Consider the following 18386-nt stretch of genomic DNA (forward strand, 5'->3'; position numbering starts at 1 on the left):
TTTATCTACCTCCAAATTAAAGTGCAGAAAATTAACATGTGAGTTGAATTTGGGTCAACAATTATAGCTTCTAGCAGAGAGATTTATACGCCAGGGCCAAGCGATATATATATATAGCTTGAGAACTGGAAACAATTTTCAATAGAGATCAGCCTTTTGAATGCGTGCCTAGTCAACTCGGAAGGAATCTCCTGGCGCTGTCTAAGGAACACCTGGCTGAGGTGTTTTCCCACCTGATACAAGGACATCCTTGCTTGGCTGCACCTGAGGTGTTTTTTGTTTTCACACTGCCTGAGAACTCTCTTCATTAAAATGATATCTGCCGCTCCCTTCTTTGAGGGTTGATGAACCGATAGTAGTTAATGTAACTGAAATATCTACACTTGCTTGGAGTGAGGTGTGGGCTATTATTAATATTATCATTGTTCTTCATCCAGAGTAATTGTGGACTGGAAGGAAAAGTAACAATTATCACTGATTAGTGTTCTGTGATTTAAGCTCAGAAAGGGAGGTAGAGCTAATGTTTGGAAAATTCATTTATTTAGGCTTACAAAGTAAGCTCGGTGTTAAAATATACCACTTGAAATTGTGAGGGAAAGTTTTCCAGAGAAATACAGTATTTGGATACATGCATTCTGAAGACAAAGGAGCAGGTGATTTAAATCTTTATGCAGTGTGTCTGAAAGCATCTTCTGCAACCCAAATAATGGAAGTGGACCTTGTGGGTACCTACACTAATAAAAGAATTGACCGTACCTTTGCTATGCCTTAAGCCACACCCACCAGCCAATCAGAGCGACTATATGCAAATCAACCCAACCAAGATGGCGGCCAGCAGCCACAGAGCAGTTAGGAGGCTTGCTTGCCCGAGTGATGGAGGAAGCCAAGCTTCCCACCTGCTGCAGCTGACTCTGAGCTCCACTCAAGGCTACAAAGTTTCAATTATAGAAGGTAAATAAATCCCAGAATAAGAAAAAAAGGAGAGGCTGGGAGCTTCCATCACAGGGGGGCTTGGCCAGCCTGAAAATGGCCCTCTGCTCCTCACCCAGACTGGCCAAGCCCCCCAGGGGGGACCCTCACCTTGAAGGGGGTGTGACCAGCCTGCAAACACCCATCAGCCCTTCACCCAGGCTAGCCAAACACCCCAGCGGGACCCGCACCCTGATCCGGGACACCCTTCAGGGCAAACCAGCTCAGGCCTCTATCCTATATAATAAAAGGGTAATATGCAAATTGACCCTAACAGCAGAACAACTGGGAATGACTGGTCACTATGCCACACACTGACCAAGTGGGAGCCTCTCTCACCTCCTCATCAGCACTAAGGACATCCGACTGCAGCTTAGGTCTGCTCCCTGCTGGTAAGTGGACATCCCCCAAGGGCTGCTGGGCTGCCAGAGGGATGTCTGACTGCCAGCTTGGGCCCAATCCCCCAAGGAGTGGGCCTAAGCCAGCAGGTGGACATCCTCTGAGGGGTCCCAGACTGCAAGAGGGCATAGGCCGGGCTGAGGGACCACCCCCCCCCGAGTGCACAGATTTTTGTGCACCGGGACTCTAATATATATGTATGTGTATATATATAAAACAAGGGCTATATTCCAAGGCTGTAGATTTATGTCTCAGCTCCAAGCACCAGTTGTTTTGAAGATGGCTGGAAAACTAGAATAACATTCATATTATTTAAATTTTTTTTTCCTTTTATTGAATTTATTGGGGTGACACTGCTTGATATAATTATACAGGTTTCAGGGGCACAATTCTATAATGCATCATCTCTGCACTGTATTGTGTGTTCACCACCCCAAGTCAAGTCTCAGTCCGTGACCATTTATCTCCCTTTACCTTCCTCCACCTGCCCTCATCTCACCTCCTGGGGCAATCACCATACTGTCCTCCCTGTCTAGGAGTTTTTCTCCTTTTTTTTCCTAAATCTCTCCGCTCTCCCACCTGGCACCCTCAGCCCCACCAACAGTTGTCAGCCTGCTCTCTATCTATGAGTGTGTCTCTATTTTTGCATACTGTTATCAGCCTTGTTAAATATTCTTCAAAGAAATAGTTATTCAAACCATGTCTTTGTGGAAAAAAAAAATTTTTAAAGGTTGGTATTTTGGCACCACAAGTTTATAACGTAAGTAGGCTAAAGAATGTCTTTTGATGAACACATATAAAGAGGAAATTTATAATGCAATGTATTCATAGGTGGAATGGTTACTGAAGTATATGGAGGGCAAAATGGGAAGCAAAACCCTACCGTCAATTTCAGGGAACTAGGACATGGGCTCAAGACTAAGTGCCTTCCCAGTTAACACAGCCCTCAGAGGTGAGGACCAATGAGAAGACCTTGTCTAACCGGTCAAAATGTGCTCGCATCTCTCCGGAAGACAGCAGACCTACATGGCCACTCCTGTTTGCCAGTGGGCTAGTGGGACAAGGTCTCCGGTTAATGGAGCCACCCTTTCTCCAATCCCCTTGCCATGGATGGATCCAGCAATCAATATGGTAGCCCCTTGTAGAACTCGTAAGGCCCTTGAGACCACTGGGAAAATCAGATTCTGGCTTCTAGAGGATGACCTTACCCCTGAGAGAGCCCGAGGGATGGTCTTATGTCACCGACTCCAAGGGAACGTGAGGCAGGACGGCAGGGAGCAAAGCGGGAGGAGCGGGCCACTGCATTTCTGAAATTCTGGCCATCTGACTAATAAGTTCCATTAGTCTTTCACGAGTTTTGTGTTGGAGTTTTTGTGACTTGCACCTCAAGCCTTCGTCATCGGTATGCCTTTGTAAATCGCTTCCCAGGAATCATGAATTTGGACTCAAAGCAACCGTTACGTGCAGCCTGGGCAGTGGCCGTGCACACAGCCTCTCGGCACCACCGTCTCTCCAGACCCAGCATCCCTGCGACACTGGCTCAGAGCTGGCGGATCCCTTTTATGTGACACAGCTACCCTTTCGCATAGTATTGCAACGAGTTAACGTTCGCGGCCCCTGAGCCACTTTATGAGTGCATCAAGCAAAGAAGCTATTTCTTAGTCGCCTCTGCATCCCTAGGACGGTGCCTGGCATATTGCAGGTGCTCAGCAAGTGCTTGGTGAGTGAACAAAGACCATCAGAGCGTTTACTTCTTTTTCACTGAGTTTCTCCCCAACAGTGACCAGGGATGAGGTTTGAATGCACTGCTCTCGCTGGGCCTGCCTGAGTGACTTGAATGAATAGACCACATTGTGCTTATCCATTCATCTGTCCACAGACCCTTGGACTGCTGCTGCATTTTAGCTAAATTCTTCTGACCAGCAGCTGATCTCCTGGCCTCCTCATATGCTGGTGTTCTATATAAGATAGGTGTTCAGAAAATAATGAGCATGTTTTTAAAGGAAGTATCATAAACACGATTATATCAACTACAGCATGCATTTTGGCAGATGCTGGCTTACTATGAAATGTAAGTATATGGTTTGGAAACTTCATTCTACGTGCATGGTCCTCCAGTGGTCGGGAGAGGCGCCTCAAAGCTCCCACAGGGCAGAGAAGTAACTCGCACACCCCTGCCTGAAAAGCCTCATGAGCATTTTTGCCTGTGTTATATGTTGGAATTCTATGCAGATTTTATTTGAACAAAAAATTCCAGAACATATTTAATATTTTATTTGAATAAAAAGTTCCACAGTTGGAGCCTGGAAACCACTGTGAGGACATTGGCATCATTATCCATTACAGGCTGTCGCCTCGTTTCCAGAACGAATATTGTGGGATTATTTGCTCTCGCCGGGCCTGCCTGTGTAAAGGGCCCACCTGTGTAAAGGGCCCTTCATTATGGTCTTTGACCAGGAGAGGGCATCACAGCCTCCCTCCGCCTCACTCAGCATCTCAGGATCATGCAGAGTCTGTGGCCTCAACCCAGACACTCATTCTTGAGAGACCCCAGAGATAGCTTGGTTTACCAACAACTTTTCGGGTTAAAAATGGTAGCCTAGAACCTTTCCCATGATCTGCATTGTGACTCTACTTCTCTCTTTCTTTGCTCCAGGACAGGCAGTGTGAGTGACCGCACCCGGGCCAGCAGGCTATGAACCAGACTTTCCTGGTTGTGTTGCACTTCACAGATACTGTGTTTTTTTATGAATGGAAAGTTTGTGGTAACCTTGTGTTGGCCAAGTCTATCAACACCATTTTTCCAACAGCATTTGCTCATGCCATGTCTCTGGGTCACACTTTGGCAATTCTCACAATATTTCAAACTTTTATTATTATTATTATTTTATTATTCAAACTTCATTATTATTATTCTCTAGAGCAGTGGTTCTCAACCCTCCTAATGCCACGACCCTTTAATACAGTTCCTCATGTTGTGGTGACCCCCAATTTCATTGTTACAAATTGAACATAATTAAAGCATAGTGATTAATCACAAAAACAATATGTAATTATATATGTGTTTTCTGATGGTCTTAGGCAACCCCTGTGAAAGCGTCGTTCAACCCCCAAAGGGGCCACAACCCACAGGTTGAGAACTGCTGTACTAGAGGCCTGGTGCACGAAATTCTTACACAGGTAGGGTCCCTAGGCCTGCCTGGGGATCAGGGCTGATCTGTGGGATGACCAGCGGGGCAACTGGGGGGGGTCCCCGTTGGCACCCATCTTGGCTGGCCTGGGGCCTGTGGGCTGGGGGCAGCTCCTGTGTTGAGCATCTGCCCCCTGGTGGTCAGTGTGCGTCATAGTGACCAGTCATTCTGCCCTTCAGTTGATTTGCATATTAGGCTTTTATTATATAGGATTTCTTAAGACCTGTGATCAGTTATCTCTGATGTTACTAGGACAAGTCCCTGCACCAGCAATAAGATGACGACTTGCTGAAGGCCCAGATCTTGGTCAGCATTTTTTAGCCCTAAAGAACTTTTTAATTAAGGTATGTGCATTGTTTTAGACATGATGCCATTGCACACTTCATAGTGGAAACATAACTTTTACTTGCCCTGGGAAACCCAAAATTCCATGTGACTCGCTTTATCTTGAAGGTGGTCTGGAACTGAACCCACAAAATCTCCTAGGGGTGCGTGTCATCCTCCCGAACCAGTTCCACTTTCCAGTTTCAGTTATCCAAGGCCAACTGAGGTAGGAGAATATAAATGGCAAATTCCAGAAATAAGCAACTCATCAATTTTAAGCTGCATGTCGTTCTGAGGACGATGACACTCACCCTGTTCTTCTCTGTCCCGCCTGGGATGTGACTCATCCCTTTGTCCAGCATCTCCCCACCTGCTAGTCACTGGGTAGCATCCTGGAAGTCAGATCAAGGTTCCCAGTATGGTGGTGCTTGCGTTCAAGTAAGACTTATTTTACTTAGTGATGCCACAGTCACAAAACTTGTGGTAAGTATATTATTATAATTGTTCTACCATATTTATTATTACTTGTGTTAGTATCTTACTGTGCCTAACTTATAAATTAAACTTTACCATAGTTACAGGTGTATAGATAAATCACAGCATTTGTGGGGCTTGGTACTCTGTGGTTTCAGGCAGCCACGGGGGGTCTTGGAACGTATCCCGTGGAGAAGGGGCAGCTACTGCAGTTTCTAAACTGCCTTCGGTCTCTGTGAGAGCTACTTGCCTGAAGACACACTATAGAAGAACCTCACATTTCATAATAGCATGTTTATCAATTTCTACCAAGACATGGAAAATTCATGAATATTATATGTCTTACCTTGGATTATTGTGAAAAACCATATTGCTTACACCAGAAACGAAGCAATGGTACAATTTTCTATTTCTTGCTCTGAGTTAGAAGAATTCTCTGGCACAATGAAGGAATCATGACATCACCTTCTAACTCTAAAATGTTTTATTTAACCAATGCAACCACATTGAGTAAATTCTGATTGGGGGGTGCGGGGGAGTTAGTTGCTTGCTAATTAGTGGACAACAACAATATACGTTTGGACTCTATATCCAGCAGAATGTCACAGAGTTTGACGCAAACTTCTGTCCAGGTCACTGTCCCTCGGCTCACGCTCGCTCGTAAACTCTGGTGGAAGTGACGCCTTTCATGACACACTCCTAGACACACAAAAACATTCTTGGTCAATCTCTTCGCTTATTGTCTCCTTCAGGGTTAGGACAGACATTTGTTCCTATATATACCTGATGTGATAAATCAGGGAGCCATTAAGACCAGGAAGATGGACGTTTCCCCCTTAAGGAGCCTCACAATCTAGGTGGGGGTGAGGGTACAAGCAGGGTGCGTGCTGCAGCGTGGGGCGTGCCCAGGTCAGGCAGTGCTGCCCGGGGGGGGAGCATGCCCAGGCTGAGCCGCAGGCACAAAGGCAACAGGATGAGCCCCATAATCCCAACGGAATCGCTGCTTGTGCCACAGAGGCAGCAGCGTTAGCCGTGTGTTTGGGCGGAATGGTGGCTGGAGATGGTCCCGCAGGAGGATCGGGCCGCCAGAACATACTCACCACCACGAGTTTGTCATCCACTCGCTTCCTCTTGATGGTGGTTGACTTTCCATCCCATTTCTGCACCTGCACGAGGGCACCTCCGTCCAAGGTGATGGTGCTCTGCGGTGCGAGAGAAAGCAGGTGCGAGTTTACATGGTGCAGGGAAATCACATAACAACTGCGCCGCCCTGTGTGGGGGCGTCCTTGAGGTCATTCGAAAGTCTACATGATGAGAATATATTGCCACAAGAAATTAAACGGATGTCAAAATAAAAACATACACTATGATCAGAACGCCATACAAACATGCATTCAAAAATGCTGTGAAAGAATATAGGTCATAAAGCTACGGTGAGATGGTAGCATCATAAGTAATTTTTAAAAATTTTCACACTCTTTGTAAACTTCCCTAACATTATGTTACTTAATCCACTTCAAATACTACATATATGACAAAAAATATGTTCATTGTTTCTTAAAATAATGAGGACAAGTTTATAAGAAGGAGTGGAAGTCACCAATTAAATATCGAAGGCAACAAAGTTCAGAGGGTGGGGGTCAGGGACCTCCGGCCTGTGGGGGGCGGTCTTTCCTCTCAGGGTGGCCGCTCGGCTGCTGGGGGCAGTACCTGGTCTTGGAAACCAGGCTTTCCCCCGCCCCAACCCCTCACTCCTCACCTTGACTTTTCTGTCGTCTGCAGTGACCTCGTCAAATTCCTGGCCCAGTTTGAAGGAGATCTCCGTGTTTTTAAAGGTACTTTCTGACTTAATGGTGATCACATCCCCATTGACGCTGATGGTCATGTTGGGCTTGGCCATGCCGGCCACCTTCCTGGTGGCGAAGCCCACTCCTGCGGGGGGAGAGGAGAAGCGGTTTACGGCGTCCTCCTGCATCTTTAAGAAAGAGCTGCGGGTGGCTACGGGGCTGTGCACACACATGAGTGTAGGGGGCACGTGTGCATGGAGGAAACGGCGAGTTTCTGGGCCGCCTCGTTCAAGCAGCTGCCGCAGAGAAGTAAAGAGGCGAATCTTTAGAGAAACGCCTGAAGCACAGCTGGCTGTGGGTTTGTCCTTTAAATCTCCCTCTGGGTTCAGATGCAGCCCCGGGGAGACCGGGAGACCGCTGTCCCTTGTCAACCAGGATGCGCCTCCGGGAATGTGTGTGTCTTCCAGTCACTGCTCTCGCGGTAATGGCCGCCGCAGCCCTCAGCCAGCCTCTGCGTTCACTCAGTTCAAGAAACGCCCGGCACTGCGGCCTGGTTTGCTTAAATAAAAGCGATCTCGTGTGCAGTCAAAGACAGAGTCCTCACCAGGAGACTGGGGCCGTTAGAGAGCTACTCAGTTAAAAAGCGCCATCCCTGCCCTGACCGGTTTGGCTCAGTGGACAGAGCGTCGGCCTGCGGACTGAAAGGTCCCGGGTTCGATTCCGGCCAAGGGCATGTACATTGGTTGTGGGCACATCTCCAGTAGGGGGTGTGCAGGAGGCAGCTGATCGATGTATCTAGCTCTCTATCCCTCTCCCTTCCTCTCTGTAAAATATCAATAAATATATATTTTTTTAAAAAAGTGCCACCCCTTTTTGGGTCCCCACAGATAGCATCCCGTAGCATTTGCTGCCCAGACTCTCACCTCACTCCACCAGGAGAGGAGATCGGATGGATCCCCCAAAGGCAAACCATTCCCTCCCTTCGTGTCATGTGAGAGCGGTGAGGTGGCCCCACCCGACCAGGCAGGGTTAAAGAGGGCATTGCAGCGACTGTGAAACTTCATTCAAGAAGTCACTGTTTCAGTGAGTTTAGTAATCAAGGCTTTGCTTGCCAATCACCTACGTTACAAATTTCTCTTTTTTCTTAAGAGGAATCTACTTTTCTTGCTAAGGGAATGGGATGACAACTTACTGCCTAGCAGACACAGCAGTAACGGTCTCCCCGTGTGTGTTGGGTTCCCTAAAACACGTGTACAGCGATCTCAGCTCCTGCTGTGACTAGAGGTCACTTACAGACACCAAAGGTTAGAAATGGGGACCAGGGAGAGAAATATCGAACGAAACAGCGGGGGCTGAGGCTCTGATCTAGCCCCTGCTGGAGATGTGGCCGCAGGTGGGAACACGCTAGGCTGCTTCTTCAAGTCCCGGTTCTGTTACAAAACAGAACGTCACATACAGGGAGGGAGCCAGCACAGCGGCTGCTCAGTCCACTGTGGTTCCGAGAGGCCGGCCTCGGCTAGCGTCTTCTCCACGCGCTGCTTCCTCCCTGTTGACTGGCGAAGGCGACACCTGCTTCCCAGCCCTCAGCCAGAGCAGCTAATGTAAGGAGGCATCTGATTGTCTTATCATCAGAATTTTATCGATTTAAATGTAAACAGTAAAAGCGTGAAATGTTTCTAAAAATCAATAGCTAAGTAGCCTCAAAACCTGGCATTTCCATATCAGCACCTATTAGTTTATGGAATCAAAATTAATTGATATTCTGGAAAGTTAGGTCTCACTCATGCTGAAGTCCCTGATTTCCATCTTTCACTATAAACAAGGAAAATAGTGGTTATACACAAGCAAAAAAAAATGCTGTGTGCCTTAGGGGAGGTTAAATCTGAGATTTAGGGAATAAATTCTAACCCCTAATAAAGACACTGTGTGAAAGTCCTTCCTGATTCATCCCTGGGTAGGATTTGGTCATGCTGGCGGTGGGTGGGGGGCTCTCAGGGTGAGAGAGGCGTTGATCGGCTGCCTCCTGCACACCCCCTACTGGGGACCGAGCCCTGCGTCTCTACAACCCTGCTCTGCTCCTTCATTGCCTGGGGACCCTCACGTGGCACACTGACAACGCTAGCGGAATCTGAAGACCCAGGAGCCTCCATTATCGAGGAGGAGGGATATTATGTGTGTAACAGTCTCCTTTTAAATGACGCCGTAATTCTATGGCATCCCATGGGCTTGCTAGTCGTAGAAATTTTTAAGCCCTTTAAGGAACACAGTCTCTAAAATTAAGACTTTTAGGGGAAAGGGGCTGGGGGCTGGGTGGAAAAGGTGAAGGGATTAAGCAAAACAAACAAACAAAAATCCACAGCCTCACAGACACAGTATGGGGACTACTGGAGGGAAAGGGGGGTGGGAGCAGGTAGGAGAGGTAAAGGGGGAATAAGTAATGATGGAAGGAGACTTGACTCGGGGTGGTGAACACACAAGAGAATATACAGATGATGTATATAGAATTGTACACCTGAAACCTATATAATTTTATTAACCAATGTCACCTCAATAGATTCAATAAAAAAGAAAAAAGAGTTTGCCCCCCACAAAAACCCCACACATTTTAATGGATTGACATTAAGACAATAAAGTAATTGGCTAACATGTCTACTTTAAAAATTACAGGAAGATGAGAAATACACTGTCAAAGGACATTACTGCATGCTAGGAAATAAATATGGTTGTATTTCCAAGTTATTGCTCCTTTTTAATGTTTTTATTGATTTCAGAGAGAGGAAGGGAGTGGGAGAGTTAGAAACATCAGTGATGAGAGGGAATCACTGATTGGCTGCTTCCTGCACACCCCCTACTGGGGACCAAGCCCAAACCCAAGCATGTGCCCTGACTGGGAATCAAACCGGCAACCCCCTGGTGCATGGGCAGATGATCAACCATTGAGCCACCCCAGCCAGGCTATTGCTCCTTTTTCTATGCAAGAAGGAATGACAGAAAAGCAGGCAAAGAGCCAAGTAAGCCAAAGATACCCAGGTGAGCAATCAAATGAAGTCTTTTCAGTTCTGTAGCCCATAAAAATTCCTTTTAGACCCTTTTTCATCTTGGTTCACCCGTCATTGTGACTTTGGTCTACAATGTCTCTACAAACAAATGGTCTCACTTGCTATTTTTGCAGCCTCGATGCAAAAGCAGCATTCCATATCCGGCCCGTGCTTCCAGAGTGGAACAGCCACAGCCCCTACTGCCCAGAGAACAGGGTATGCATCCAGCCCGCCGCCACGTCTTGCTTACCCACTTCTTTCATGTAATCATCGAAGTTCTCACTGGAGACCATTTTCCAGGTACCTACAAAGGCGTCACACATTTTGCGAGCTGTCCAGGACTCTCTGCCAGGTGGGAAGAAGCTGCTGCCCTCGGGACGGTGCTGTGTCTGTCTGAGTCCCGGGAACGTCCTTTTAAAGATGCCCGGAACACGTGATCGGAGGAAGGACCAATTGGGAATGATGTCAGACCATTTCCTTCTCTGCCGGACTCTACATTTTCCCTCTGAGTCATGCTTCTCACAGAAATTTCTCAACTTTGGTTCTCCCTGGCAAACGGTCGCTGGACTGGGAGTACAGATTATTTTTAACTGCTCATGGAATCTGTTAAACACGCCTGTTTAGAAGGTTTTAATCCTCGATGCATTGTGTTTCCCCCTATTATTTTCAGACACATTTATCCCAGTGGAGAGCACAGCCAGGTAATTATCTCAGGATGAACTCTGACCCCTTTTTCTGGAGTTTCTATTAAAATTACAATTAAGTGGCTATTTTGAATTGAGGAACATAAAAATTACCGTGGGCATTTTTAAGTCATCAGAAAGGCTCTTTGGAACAGTGCTCTCAGGGATTGGCTGCAATTAAAACAAAGTAAGTAATGGCACTTTAAAGTTCCCCAAGTTTCTCGTTTAAAAGATTTTGCATGAATAAAAATGGAAAAAGTAACTTCAATTAATCCACTGGGAATCTGGACTGTAGGATTAACTGATAAATAGTAATTTAGCCTCCCTCCTTTATCCCCTAATAAATTAGCCTCCCTCTTTTATCCCATATATATTTGATTAATTTTTACACACTTCTTAAAAAATAGGCCCCCATCCAAAACATACTCATCACACTGAGAAAATTTATTCATTTCCTAAATTACATTATAAACTCTAAATTTATCCAGATCTAAAAAGTGTCACTTAAAAATGATCAGAAGTGGTCTAGTCAGAAACCATCAAAATCTCAGTTCCTTCTTTTACACAGAGACTCACCTGGGCGGTGGCTCTTCTGGAGTCCGCCCGCCTCCCCAGAACCATGGCAGCCCTTCGCACGGTCCCCGGGCCCATGTCAGTACCCCGAGGGCTTCCCCATGATGTTTGGGGCGGAGAGTACAAGAGTAATGTTTGATGGTTGCATTTGTAGGCAGCACAGAGATCATGTCCGTCCGCTGTGGAGAGCTGCATAGATTCAAAGACTGTGGGTGATGTATACTCCAGGGACCGGCTTGCTATGATCAATCCCTCTGTTCCCATGGAACAAGTAAATGAAAATAACCAATCTGAATTCAGAGATAACTGTGTGATGCTCTAAATTAATCATTGCTTTGTTTTGTTTTTGTGTTGTTTTGCTTTTAAAACTATTTTTAGAGAAGTTTGAGGTTTACAATAAAATTGAGAGGAAGGTACAGAGATTTCCCATACACCTACCATCCCTACACTCCCGTGCACACCCTCCCCCATCAACAGCATCACTCAGAATAGCACTTTTTCTTTTTTCTTTTTTTTTAACCAAGGATGAGCCTACATTGATACATTGTAATCACACAACGCCCAGAGTTCACCCTCGGGCCCACTTTTGGTGCACATCTCCTGGGCTTGGACAGAAGTCATCCCTGTCGTGTCATACGGAGTCGGGTCATGGCCCTAAACAGCCTCCGTGCTCTGCCTCCCAGCACTCACCCACCACGTTGCTATCTTTACGTCTCCGTAGGTTTACCTTTTCCAGAATGTCATAGAGTTGGAATCATAGTGTGTGCAGTCTTTTCAAATTGCCTTCTTTCACTTACGAATATGCATGTAGGGTTCCTCCATGTCTTTCCGGGCCCGGATAGCTCGTTCCTTTTCGGCGTTGAATAATATGCCATTGGCGGTGGGCCAGTGTGTTCACCAGTCACCTACGGAAGGGCGTCCCGGTTGCTTCCAAGGCTCGGCCGTGAGGAACAGGCTGCGGTAGACACCCCTGTGCAGGTCTGCACGTGGAAGTGAGTTTCGAGCTCCTTTGAATGAACACCAAGGGGCACAGAGGCTGGACAGTAGGTAAGAGTATGTTTAGGTTTGAAAGAATCCACCAGACTGTCTCCCAGGGTGGCTGCACCACGTGCGCTCCCACCAGCACCGAGTGGGAATTCCCAGCCCCACGTCCTCGCCAGCACTGGGTGCTATCGTGTTCTGGATTTTAACCACCTGACATGTGTGCAGAGGTGTCTCATTGTTGTTTTTCTCTGCATTTCCCTGATGACGTAGGATGTGGACATCTTTTCACCTGTACTTGCCTTCTGTATGTCTTCTCTGGTGAGGTGTCTGTTTAGGTCTTTGGCCCAGTTTTTAATTGGGTTGTTTGCTTTATTATAGTTGAGGTTTTTAAAATTAAAACGTATTTGACAGATAACATTGTACAATTTTAAGGTATACAACATGCTAATTCGATGCAGTTATGTATTATAACATGATTGCCTTTGTAGTGATAACAGCACCTCTATCACATTATCTAATTATCCTTCCTTGTTAGTGATTAGAACCATTAGGTTCTTAGTCTCTCGGCAAATTGATGATCACAGCACAATATTGTTGCTGTCTGTGTTCACCACACTGTGCACTGGGTCTCTGGGGCTTGTTTGCTACTCTTATTATTGGGTTATTTAATTGTATATTTCAGATAATAGTCCTTTATCAGGTAGGTATATCTTTTGCAAATATTTTATCTTAGTCTAAGAATAATGGTTTACTTTTCAAAATATATGTTGATGCTTTACTTTTAGTTACAAATCACTTCAATCACATCTTCAAATGATTGTCACATATGAATATATGTCACATGTACTGTAACACTGCAATGTAAATGCTGCAGTGTTTAGAGAGGGACTGTTCAATATTATCATCGCTGGTCAGCACTGGATACTTGAAATGTGGCTAATGTGACTGAGAAACTGAGTATTTAATTTTCCTTCATTTTAATTAAAATTTAAGAAACAATCCTTTTTAAATTTTCTTCTTTTTTAATTTTTAAAAATGTATCTTCATTGTTGATAGTATTTCAGATGTCCTCTTTTCCCCATTCACCCCTCCTCCCCACTCCCACCCTCTCCCCAAGCTTTCACCACACTACTGTCTGTGTCCTTAATTCTCTTGTTTAAAAACTTAAATATCTCTGGGAGAACTTGGGTATGTGAATCAACTTTTCAACTGTAATGTTATGAAGTCTGAATGCCTGTCAACTACTTCAAAAGAAAACTTAGAGTCTGAATCGAGGTGTATTGTTACTATAAAATGCGTGCTGTGTTTTGAGGACAAGAGGAAGTAACAGTGAAATGTCTAATTAAAGATTTTACACGATTATATGTGGGAATGGCAAATCTTAGCTGTGTTGGGCTAAATAGAATATATTACTAAAATTAATTTGACCTATATCCCTTTTACTTTCTTAACATGGAAACTAAAAAAGTTTTGAGAACATGCGTGGCTCACTCGGTGCGTCTGTGGGCAGCACTGTTTTAGGGACCATGATGACATCAGCTTGCTCTGATTATTCAGCAGGTGTGTCAAGGCACTTTGCTAACCACTGGCACCTGCTTCCTTCCACAGAGCAACGGGAGCAGTAGTAACCTGTAGGGAAGGGCCTCGGGACTTAAACAGCAATGGGAGAATCAAGATGTGAGAGGGAGTTGGGTCTGCATGAAGAAACTCCACGTTACCGGTTGTGTAGAGTCACCGAATGGGCTGTCAGAGTTACGTAGTTAAAGGCATGTGAAAGGCAGCTCCGTTTATGTTCCAAATGCATGGGCCATCCTATGGACCCCATAAGAGTGGGGACCCCAACGTCGTATAACAGTGAATTATTTTTGTAGGATTCTCCTCAGATGCCACCTTATTCCCACAGCTGTCCACTGACACTGTGGGGACAGATGGTTACTTGATGAGGGAACATTCTCTCTTATCCATGCAGCCAAGAGTAAGTCTTAGAAACTGCGGTAAGATACTTAGGGAGGATATCCTTGAAGAATACCCTCGCTATGTATGAATGCAGGGTCATAATTAACCCAAACATTGGTGCTCATCCTTTCTTGAAAACTACTAGAAATTATACAGTTCACATTTTCAAACCTGATTTCATCGTATACAGCTCACCCTGGCAAATAATTTTTACAAAATTTTTTTTTGCAAAAGGACCCACTTCATGGAAGAACATATTTGCCAATGTTACATCTGATAAGGGTTTAATCTCCAAAATTTATAGGGAACTCATACAACTTAACAAAAGGAAGATACACAATCCAATCAAAAAACGGGCAAAGGTCCTAAATAGACACTTCTCAAAAGTGGACATACAGAAGGCCAAGAGGCATACGAAAAAAATGCTCAAAGTTGCTAATCATCAGAGAGATGCAAATTAAAATGGCAATGAGGTATCACCTCACACCTGTCAGAATGGCTACCATCAACAAATCAACAAATGAGTTTCCTCAAAAAATTAAAATTGAACTCCCATTTGACCCAGTGACCCCACTTCTAGGAATATATCCCAAGAAACTAGAAACACCAGTCAGGAAGGATATATGCACACCTATGTTCTAGCAGCACAATTTACCATAGCTAAGATTTGAAAACAGCCTAAGTGCCTATCAGCAGATGAGCGGATTAAAAAATGGTGATACATCTACACAATAAAATACTACGCTACTGTAAAAAAGAAGGAACTCTTATCATTTGCAACAGCATGGATGGACCTAGAGAGCATTATGCTAAGTGAAATAAGCCAGTCAGAGAAAGATAAATATCACATAATTTCACTCATTTTATGGAATATAATGAACAACATAAACCAATGAACAAAAATAGATCCAGAGATATAGAAAAGTCAAATAAACCGTCAAACCTCAGAAGGAAGGTAGGGGATGATGGTTGGGGTTGGGAGTGTCGGGGGAGAGAGATGGGTAGAGATCAACCAAAGAACTTGTATTCATATATATAAGCATAACCAATGGGCCCAGACAACAGTGGGGTGAAGGCCTGGGCTGGGGGGTAAGGGCTGGCTGGGAGAGGTCAATGGGGAAAAAGGGGACAAATATAATACTTTCAACAATAAAGAATTTAGAAATTTATTACTAGGTATTTTATGCTTTTTGATGCAATTATAAATATGATTTTTTTTAAAAAAAAATTGCAAACCTACTATATCCAAGGCACTGTGCCAGGTAAGGTGAGAGACTATAATAATAAATTGTATACAATTTCTGTTTTTCCTTTTTGATCCAAGTTCTAGTCTATTACCATCCTGGGGCCAAAATAAAATACAAAGCCTTTTTAGATGTTTTATTTTGACAGACATCTTAATATGAACATGTTTTTTGCACAGGAAGCCCCAATTGCTCTCCTAATTTTTCACACTTTTAGCATCTTTTATTAGACTTTAATGTGTAAAAGATATGCTATATCTTCATCCCAATCTCCCCTCTTTCCTGACCTCCCTTTTCCATCCTGAACTTTATCCCATCCATGACTTAAAGTTACTAGCTCCTTATTCATTCCCCAAATATTTGCCAGGTTAAGGCATTGGTGAGTTTTAGACCAACAAGTGTGGCAGAAATCTGTGTTGAGCAAAGATAGATAGGCACTAGAAAACGGGGTTGTAGAGCATACAGATTCTCTTACAAGGCAAGGTTTAAGAGACAGCAAGGGGTTGAGCAAAGGGAAAGGCAGAGAGCGATGGGCAAGCAGGGGAAGGAATTAAGAAATGACGTAGGACCTGGTTCGATTCCCGGTCAGGGTACATGCCTAGGTTGCAGGCTCTCTCCCCAGTGTGGGGCAAACAGGAGGCAGCCAATCAATGATTTGTTCTCATCATTGGTGTTTCTATCTCTCCTTCTCCCTTCCTCTCTGAAATCAATAAAAATCTATTTTTAAAAAATGATGTAGGGCCCTGGCCGGGTAGCTCGATTGGTTGGAACGTTGTCCCATGCACCAACAAATAAAAAGGGTTGCAGGTTCAGTTCTCAGTCAGGCTACATACCTGGGTTGTGGGTTCAATCCCCTGTTGAGTTGCATAGGCAACCGATCGATGTTTTGCTCTCACATTAACGTTTCTCTCTCTCTCATTTCCTTCTTCCCTGGGTGAGGATTTTAAAAGAAGAAGGAAAGAAATGATATAGGAAGGCTATAGAGATGCCTTCTTTGGGGGAGCCTGGCCCATAAACATCTCCCGCACCTCCCACAGGGGTGCCCAGGCCTTTGTTCACGAACACTCCCGCGCAGCAGGAACATGCAGCCTCTTCCCCAGAGCTGTGGCCAGTGGTCTTCAGTGACGGCCTCGCTTCCCTTCAGGAACGTGGAGCCTGGGGACACGGCCCCAAGCCCTCAGTGCTGGCTGAGGCCAGGAACGCCCTGGCCCGGCCGCCTGCCTGCACTTTGCTCCACTGTGGACAGCGTCCATGGAATGCGTCCCCCTGACCTTTGCCTGTGTTTATTTCTTTTGGAGGAAATGAGGGTATTTTTCTAACAATTTTTAAATTGAAGAGGAAACGTACCCAATGGCTGGATAATAAGGGCAAAGCTGACGAGAGGAAGTGTTGTCCAGTATGTGTGGTGGGGTACGTCGTGGCTCAGGCCAAGGCTCCCCTTTTCTTGAAACAAAGCTTCTAGCCATCATGCACTATTGTGACCGTGTTTGGGGTTTGTCAGAGTCTAAGATGAAGTGCGGCTTGGTCGCTTTATTTGGTTCTCTCGCCCACAGCGTGCTGGGGACACTGACTGTGAGGATCATTTTCCATCTCGTACCCTCCCTTCAAGAGGCAAAGGAAAGGTGCCTGTGCGTTGTGTCCCATTCGCTGGACATATGTCCACAGAGACCATGACCCTGTGACCTCAGAATGGTGATGTTGTAGAAAGAGTGAGGAGCCGGCAGGCTGTGCCCAGGTGAGAAGTGGTGGCTGATGACAGGCTTGGCCACAGCTCCACACGTGTGACTTCTTCACGTGCCCTCTTGCCCAGGGAACGAGTCTGCGTCCTCAGCATGGCGCGTGCAAGTGGGAACCAGCAAAGGAGCTGGCGGACCACTTTCTGCACGCAACGCGCGCCTCCTTTGTCTCTAGGTAAGAGGAGCCTCCTTATAAAGAACCGACTGCAGCAATAAATTAACTAGAGAAACCAGAAGGAATGTACAACCGAATCAGGTGTGATAACAGAAGACATCACCAAGACATGTCCAGGGACAGGCAGAAGCGCGCGTGCGCACATGCATACACACATACATGCACACATACACACAAATACTAGTACATGCACACGTGCGTGCATGCACACACATGCACACATACACACAAATACTAGTACATGCACACGTGCATGCATGCACACACATACACACATACACACAAATACTAGTACATGCACACGTGCGTGCATGCACACACATACACACATACACACAAATACTAGTACATGCACACGTGCGAAAGGACAGCTATCATTCTATTTCTGGAAGTATTTGCATTTTATTAGCAGATCCTGATTAACCTCCGCAAAACTTGTGACAGAACCAAGGAAAGACTTCAGGGGTGGGGCCCACCATTGTGCAAACCCGTCTGGCCCAGGCTGTGGTCTCTGGAATCTGCCCCTTGGGCCATGAGACCTCTTTTCAATCCGCAAGGAAAGGGCACCCCCAGCTTCTCCACACGTCGCTCATCACCTCGCTTTTACCCATCCGGCACGCTTACATTTGACATGCTCTTGCAAACTGCACACAGATTGTGGGATTTAAATTACTTGGAAGAGCTGAATGCAAAGAAGATTTCAGGCCTGTCGTCATGCAATGTCTCTGGGGTGCAGTCTGTGCTTCACACGCGGGTGGCCATGAGGACCCAGCGCTGCCCCCACGCAGGCACCGTGCAGCCAGGCTATCTCGGGCAGACAGCAGGCATGGCTCCTGGTTCCTGTGGGCTCCTC

At 45.6% G+C, this 18386-nt stretch overlaps 1 protein-coding gene across 1 annotated transcript; it reads right to left on the reverse strand.

Moving 5' to 3' along the window:
- Positions 1–5823: 5823 nt before the first annotated feature.
- On the reverse strand, positions 5824–10583 carry LOC102756654 (fatty acid-binding protein, adipocyte). Its single transcript, XM_006759125.2, has 4 exons — positions 10433–10583; positions 7117–7289; positions 6458–6559; positions 5824–6056 (listed from the first exon to the last, which is right to left on the reverse strand). The coding sequence occupies exons 1-4, from the start codon at positions 10503–10505 to the stop codon at positions 6006–6008; spliced, it is 399 nt and encodes a 132-aa protein (XP_006759188.1). The 5' UTR covers positions 10506–10583; the 3' UTR covers positions 5824–6005.
- Between the last annotated feature and the right edge of the window lie 7803 nt (positions 10584–18386).

The sequence above is a fragment of the Myotis davidii genome, unplaced genomic scaffold, assembly GCF_000327345.1.
Source record: "Myotis davidii unplaced genomic scaffold, ASM32734v1 scaffold14, whole genome shotgun sequence".
NCBI classification, from domain to species: domain Eukaryota; kingdom Metazoa; phylum Chordata; class Mammalia; order Chiroptera; family Vespertilionidae; genus Myotis; species Myotis davidii.